The 7804-nt window shown below is 38.0% G+C and overlaps 1 protein-coding gene across 2 annotated transcripts in view; it reads left to right on the forward strand.

Annotated features, from left to right (window-relative positions):
- The window catches only part of TRPC4 (transient receptor potential cation channel subfamily C member 4), a 131877-nt gene extending 125339 nt beyond the window's left edge, over positions 1 to 6538 (forward strand). For both annotated transcript variants that reach the window (XM_054628032.2, XM_077173752.1), the window contains 3 exons: positions 1854 to 1895; positions 3612 to 3701; positions 3995 to 6538. In XM_054628032.2, coding sequence (XP_054484007.1) covers positions 1854 to 1895; positions 3612 to 3701; positions 3995 to 4711 — 849 coding nt within the window. In that variant the 3' untranslated portion in view covers positions 4712 to 6538. The remainder of the gene's footprint in view (positions 1 to 1853; positions 1896 to 3611; positions 3702 to 3994) is intronic.
- Positions 6539 to 7804: the final 1266 nt, after the last annotated feature.

The raw sequence follows: 7804 nt of genomic DNA on the forward strand, positions 1-7804 counted from the left end.
TGGTATCTAGATAGCTCTTGTTACAGATACAGAATTGAACCTATGCATTTATTTCACATTTCACTGTAAAATAAAGCAGAATAGACAGCAGCTGCAGGAAGTATTGTGCAAGAAAAAAATCAGCATTTTTTTTTTATTTAGGAGTTATTCACTTTACCTGAAGTGTGTTTCAATTACACCCTAAATTGTTTTTCCCTTCACCTGTGAGTCAGATCTGTTGTTGAGCTCTCTTAGCCATGGACTCCCTTAGTGTTCTCTCAGCAGAATGAAACATCTCCACCGTGTGGCCAACTGCAAGAAAGCTGAATTTATTTATTTTTTTTTTCTAAAAACCGGCTAAGTTCGGGTGTTGGGAGGGTATGAGCCTTCCCACGGCTACCCTGTCCCCTCTGGCCCTGGTGATGGGCAAGCTCGCCCATCCCTCCATCCTTAAACACAAGGAATATCCATTTTCTCTTTTACGAGGCATAGATGGAGAAACACAATCTGGGAAAATACTGAAGAAAGCATTCTCATGTACAAAGCCTACCCCACAGTGGCTCTTCAGACTGATTAGGAAATAATGACTTTCCTCCTTTCTATTAGTTTTTGCTAGCCCAGCCACGAAGCCACTGCATCTCTCAAATTAATTGCAAACAAGAAATCAACCCTGAAGTATAAACTGACTCCAAGTACAGGGAGAAGGTTCATCATTTCTTTCAAGTAAAAAAGAAAAAGATTCAATAACTTGCTGTGCCTGCCTTACTGTGCAACTGAGGTCAATTTCAACAAGTCCTTTGGATGTCCTTTCCCCCTGTTTTAAGCTTGTGTCAAGTGTTCTGTTTTGTAGAGATACAATCAGTGGTCAGACACGTTATTTTCTTGTCAGCAGCAGATATGAGAGTCTAAGTTAAAGCTGTGTTTCTTTCACCAGTTAGGAATAACTGTTGTAGAGGATGGGGATATGTTACTCATTATGCAATTGAGGACAAAAGGAAGTCAAAGGAATAAATAAATCTGGCCTTTTTTCCCCGTCTTCTTCTGGGCAGCCCTTAGATATGGCAGTTTAATTTAATTCACCTGCTTGAAACCTGGGCAATTCTTTCATCCTACCACACTTCTTTTTGCTGCTCCTCTTCAGAGTTACTGTACCTTTTACCCTCCCTCCTTATCAACACCATACTGTGTTGAAAGCTGTTTCTTTCTTCCATACAGCTCTCTATGACTAAGTGTTTTTAACAGAGAGCTAAGGGGGAGCTTTTCTCATTAACACAGTTTTATAGTGCAGGTTTTGATTAGCTTTACCTTAAATGAGACATTAGGAGTCATAGCAAGTGTCTTACTTATGCCATGGCTTTACAAATCCCACCATATTGATGGTTTCCATGCAGAATTTCCCTTCTGTAACTCATGGCCATTGTCTCCCATTCTTTCACTGTGTACCTCCAAGAAAAATCTAACTTGACATGAGTCAAGCTTCTTTCAATTCAGTAAAATATGCTTCAGTCTATGCAAGTGAGTGACATGATTCATTGTTCCACTTCCTTCTCAGATCATTGACCTTGGGACTCTGCAGCCTGTGACCTGACTGCCCCACCACATCCATGCTGGTGCAGGAATAAAAGCGTTTTGACAAAAATGTAGAAAATCAACTTTGCCTTCCCCACAGCAGCCTTCCCCTTTCTATTGAGCAAATGATAGGCTTTGTTGAAATACTGTCATTTTTCAACAGATTTTGAACCTCTTCTCTCAGCTTGCTAGATACTGTATAATGCACAGTTATAGAGTGCACACACAGGCCTGCTGTTTTCTATGCTTAAATATTTTACTTCCCCACAGAGATTAATATTTTTTTATTCTTTTCTATTTTTCAGAGACGTGCAGCTGACAATTTGCGGAGACATCATCAATACCAGGTACAGGCCTATGTTTATTCTTTGGGCCATTGTTTTTTTATGACTTCAGAATGTCTTCATGAGGAAAGAAAAATATGGAAGAGTTTCATGAGAAAGTGGAAAAGGAAAATAAATGGGAAAAACCATAAAATCTGTATTTATTTCCTCTTCAGCAAACAAGCTTAGTATTTTTGATGTTCAAACAAAAGAATTTCAGAATACAATTATCTTCTTTTTGGAGCAAAAGGATATTTTTTAGAGCAATAACATGCTATCCAGTATTTTGCCCAGTGTAACATGTATTGCCTTTAGAAAAAGCAAACTCCTGCCTGCCAGGAATCATCAGGACCATATGTACAGTGAACTAACATGCTCCATCAGAACCTGCTCTTCATCTCTCCAGCTTTAATGCTCCATTAATAACTTCCTTAATAACCCCTCTGCCTAGATCCCCTGTATGTAAGCAATTATTTCTCATCCTTCCTTCTTCAGTTTCTACTTTTTTTTAGATTATTATTTCACAATTACTAATTTTCATCTTTATTTTGAATTTTTATTGTGTAAAAGTTAAACAAGGCGTGAGCTGTAGGCTTGGTAGTCAATGAATCCCACATGGGAAATAACTAGGTAAGCTGGGACTTTTCCAGCCTGAGGAAGAGGAAGCTGTGGGAAGTACAACAGGGATCTATAGAATCGTGAGGAAGGTGAGCACAGAGCAGTGGTTTGCCATTTATCTGTGAACTGAATGCCACACATGTACTACACTGCATAAGTGAGGCTGTATAGAAGGCCTTTTGGGGGAAGTGATTTTTCTCCTCCAGCCCTCGCCTTTGGGACTGTATCCAGAGCAGCATGTCATGTCTGGTCCCCACAAGAGAGATGTTGACAAACTGGAAAGGATCCAGCAAGGGGGCACCAGTGGTTAGAGAACTGTCATATAAGCAGCTCAGATTTCAGCCTGGAGTAGGTTAGGGGAAATATAACTGCTGCCTTAAATATTATAGTGAGTGGTTAGAGAGGAGCCAGATTTTTCTTTGAGGTACAATGCAAAAGACAAAATGGACACAAGTTGAAGGAAGGGTAATTCTGTATGGTAAGGAGAATTGTCTTCACAGTGAGGGTAGTAAAGAACTGGAAAATGTTGCTCAGGGAGGCTGCAGTATCTCCACCCATGGAGATATTCAGCACTTGACTGGGCATGACTCAGACAGCCTCCAGGTACCTATTTCAACCTAAATAATTTCTAGAATTCTTAGAAGACAACACTGGAAGCTACTAGACCGAAGGTTAAAAATAAACCCTGAAACAGAATCTTACTCTATCCTGTGGAATTCACTGGCAGAGGATTTTTGAATGCTGGAAGTTTGCATTAGTTCAAAATGCATAAGAAAACCTGTCACAGCCAATTAAACCTAGAACTCTCGTTTTTGTTCAGAGAGTCACAGTGTCTCACAGCACAGGAGGCTTGAGAGAGAATAGCTGCAAATAAAGTTGTCAGCAACTGCTTGCTTCCAGGCTGGATCTTACTGGCAGGAAACATACCTTGGGTCAAACCCAACATATCCCTTCTCAGGATAATAAGCATTAGTAGTTTCCATCAAATAGCAAAACAAATTTTCAAACAGGTTTGTATAGTTTTTGTCATGTTCCTAATGCATGAAAAAGCCCAAGCAGAGCCTGTGAGTGTAGGTTTACTAACTAATACCAAGAAAGCTAATACAATACTTTATATTTTAGGAAGTTATGAGAAATCTGGTTAAAAGGTATGTTGCAGCAATGATAAGAGATGCCAAAACTGAGGAAGGATTGACAGAAGAAAATTTTAAGGTATGTGTTTATTTTTATCTTTATAGGCGTTTTAGTAATTTAGTAAGATATTTTAAAACTGTGAAGCATATTTCTTACACTTAGTTATTCAGGTAGCATATTACTTGCTTCCTAGAGCAAGATCTTCAGCCTTGAAGATGCCAGGTATCCCAACAGTGAGAGAGTAAAGTTTATTACGGACCCAAACATAAGCCCTTTTTTCCCCCCTTTTTTTTTTTCTCTTTTTATTTCAAAAGAAAAGTCAAATTCACTTTGATGTTCTGACATTTCATCTTTTTTTTTTTAATTTTTAGGAGTTAAAACAAGATATTTCCAGCTTTCGCTTTGAAGTCCTGGGTTTATTAAAAGGAAGCAAGCTGTCTAATTTGCAGACTGGAAAGATGAGCAAAGACACTGCCTCTCTGTCAGAAAATGAAGAAAATAGTGAGAGTGAAGGAAACAAGAAAGGAAAGAAGAAACCCTTCAGCCTTTTTGACATAACAACGATGATTCACCCACGATCAGCCAGTATCGCCTCTGAAGGACATAATGTAAGCAATGGCTCAGCAATGATGGTGTCAGAGTCCACTCAGGAGAAACAAAAGCGTGTGAATTTTGTAACAGACATAAAAAATTTTGGGTTGTTTCACAGACGATCAAAAACAAACTCTGTGGAGCAGAGTAAAAATAAAATATACACCGTTTCTGAAGAAGTTTCCCGCCAACAGGCAGAAGAACAATGTGAGAAAACTGATGAACTGGAAGAGGGAGAATTGATCATGAACTGTGAATTAAACTTCCAAAATCCTGGCAAAAAATGTGTGTTAGCTGAGTCACAAAATACCAGCGAGTCTTTGGATTCACACGAAGAGGGGAGTATTTGTCCTTCAGAAACAGAGAAAATGGAGTTACAGAGCTCAGAACCTGCCACTCCACAGGATCAGCTGGGCAAGGCTTTGGACATTAGCATTGACTCTGATGGGAAACAGGAAACAATTGTTCAGGGGGACTATGTGATAACAAGGTTGTGATGCTTACAGGAGGAAGCATTTACAAATATATATATTTTGCATAGTGCTTTTGGGGGGGAATGTTTTAAGAACTATATTAGCTAATGCAGAATTACACTTTATAGTACTCAACTGTGGCACATGATCTTGTAACATAGTAGTCAAGAGAAAGAAAATATGAGGACCTTCTGTTTTGTAGCCTGCTTTAGCTTTCACGATTTGTTTTACATTTTTTAATAAATGGAAGCATCTTGTATTCTTGTACTGTTGCAATAACCCACAGAAACTTTTTAGCTATCTTTTTCAATTACAGCAAATGGAATTTCTCTCATATGATAGTTAACTCCTATGATAAATATTTTTCTATGCAAATAAAAAGTAGCTTAAGAGACTTGTAAGCTTTTATTTAACTTTGTAGGTTCTTAAAAGATTCTGTGCACCATAATAATCATATGTGGCTTCTGCCAGCATATTTCATGTCAAGCTATTAGAATCATTTGTTTAAATTGCTAGAAACTTGTGTCGAAATCTATACAGAATCAGAAGATAAATTATATTCTTTTATTTATTGAAGGAATATGAATACCTGTAAATTATGAAAAATAGGTCTATTTGATATTTAATTACGACTTTTCCCTCACAGCAAGAGGAGTGTGACTGTCCTGATACCATTGTTAGAAATGCATTTGCAAGTTTTGAAGACTGTAGAAATGTTTCTTAGAGGAAAAGAAATATCTGTGGCTTAGAAAAATTGATGATGGATTACTCCCCAAGAAGCCTTTATCACCACAGCTACTGCTTCCTCAACCATCTATTTTTCCTCATGTGGACAACCTATGCACTTTAATATTCAGCTGCTTATTAGCTTCTGCCTTTCCAACACACTTGGGTTTGATAAGGGAAAGATACTCCAGGAATAAAAAAGCATACAGTGATTCCCCTGAGTACTTGAATAAATATGGCAATTTGTTGAGAAGTTTTAGAAGGCACGCCTTAAGGGAGTTTCTTTGATGATTTTACAGTTTGGGGGAACCTGATTGGGTGTTTTATAATAGATACTAAATGTATAAAGAAAACCTAATAGTATTTTTCATAACTGATGAGTGACTCACTGTCTTAGTTAAAACCAGTATTTTTAAAATTAAACATTGTGGGTTTTTTTTAATCATTGGCTGGTGTCCTATATTATTAAAAATGTCATTTTACAACTGGCATAAGACTAACTACCCCTAGCTTTCAACACCATTCTTTCCTCCACTGAATATACCACAAAGGTGTTGTTATTTCATTCTTCCTCAGCCCTGCCACGGTAGATTTTGTAATTCATATTAGCATGTATTAAGGAACTTCCAGATGCATAGAGTGAATTTACATTTCTGATGGAATCTATCCCATGTAAACCTGTAGATCCTGACCTAAAGCCATGTCATTCTGGCTCTAAATTGTCCTGGTGCTGAACTGTGTCTTAGAAATCCAGGCAAACCCCTCTCATCTCTAAACTTAAGGTGAGTTTTCCAGCTCCACTTTACACATGTGCTACTCTCTCTGATGAAAGCTTCCTTCCTCCATACCCGTTTGTGTCATGGCAGATACAGTTAAACCAAAATGGAAAATATGAGTCATAATTGGAAAATAGTTTGTATAGCTTCACAGCAATGTGTTCAAATCATATTTGTTTGGTTAGTTTCCATCTTCGCCTCTTGACTGCTCTGTAGACCCTCTCTCCTTCACGTCTCTCTCCTTGTCCACCTTTAGATTGTAAGCTCCTTGGGGCAGAGCCTGCAGCTTTTCTGTCTGGAAAGCACCTGAATTATTACAAGTATAAAAAGAAATAAATAATAATAATAATGGTGGAATACCTTCATATCATTTGTATTAGGTTAACTCTTTTAGAGAGTTCTTTTTTGTACTGTAACATTTTTGCCAAAGATGCCATAAGGCAAATGTGTCACATTGTCACAAATTTTTCTATATGCCAGTTAACAGTCCTTCCCCACTACTGCATTCAATTTCTCATTCTTCATCATGGTTTGTAATGCCTTTGAGTCCTAAGCTTACTCCATTTACACTAGCCAAATTCAAAACAGACAGTGCTAGCTCAAAAGAGCTTTCAACACATTCCAGCCACATGGTTTCACTCCAGACAGAAAGTGCCTGAGCACAGTATTTGTATTGCAAACATCACCATTATCAGAACAAGTTAACTACAGCAGGTCTGAGTTGTGCCTATTATTCTGGCATCATAAGAGCCTGTTTCTCCTGTGCATAAAGTTCCCAACACAGTAAAGTGAAATATCAGCCACACCATCACTTCGTGACCCCACTGTGCTGTGCATCAGTCTAAGTCATGGATACAAGACAGAGCAGCAGAGACAGTGCAGGTGGGCAGGATACTAAACCACGGGGACACAATTTATTGCATAGCAAGAGGCTGTTGCTGCCTTTTTTTTTTTTCTTACATCCAAATACTGGAACATCAGTCTAATAAATAAAGCATACTTAAAATCAACATCTGCTCTATTTTTATGTTATTCTTAGGCATCGAAGCTTGACAGTAATAAGGACCTGATGTAATTAGGACCTGATGGAACTTAAAAGTAATGCCAAATAAGCACCTCATTCTGTGATAACAGATGAGCCCAAAATATATCCAAAACTGAAATGGTGATGGACTTTTACTGCTTGCAGGCAGCCAAAAAAAAACCCTTTCTCACTGGATGCCTCTGAGAGGACACCTGGGCCAAGAAATATCAAGATATGCACAGAGCAAAGCTTGTAATGCCATAGCAGAGGCATTATTAAGCTTTGCAAAGCTGAGCATACTTTCTTCCCAAAAGAAATTAAAAAGTTCTATCCTACCTGTCCCTTCCTGCAGCTTCCATTAGCATCAATATAGGAGGAATACAAATGGACCAGGATATGAACCCCTATAAAGGACAGTTTTTTGAAGCGGAGCTTAAAAGTGTTAAATGTTTCATGCAGCTAGAAAACTGACTAAGTACAAAGGGATTTAATACCAATATTAGGTTGCTTAGAATGTTGAGAAAACATTTTTTAATTTTTTTTTTTTTGTAAGGACAGAACCTGACTGCCCTTTGTTCTTCAGCTTTTTTT

Source organism: Agelaius phoeniceus, chromosome 2, assembly GCF_051311805.1.
Source record: "Agelaius phoeniceus isolate bAgePho1 chromosome 2, bAgePho1.hap1, whole genome shotgun sequence".
NCBI classification, from domain to species: domain Eukaryota; kingdom Metazoa; phylum Chordata; class Aves; order Passeriformes; family Icteridae; genus Agelaius; species Agelaius phoeniceus.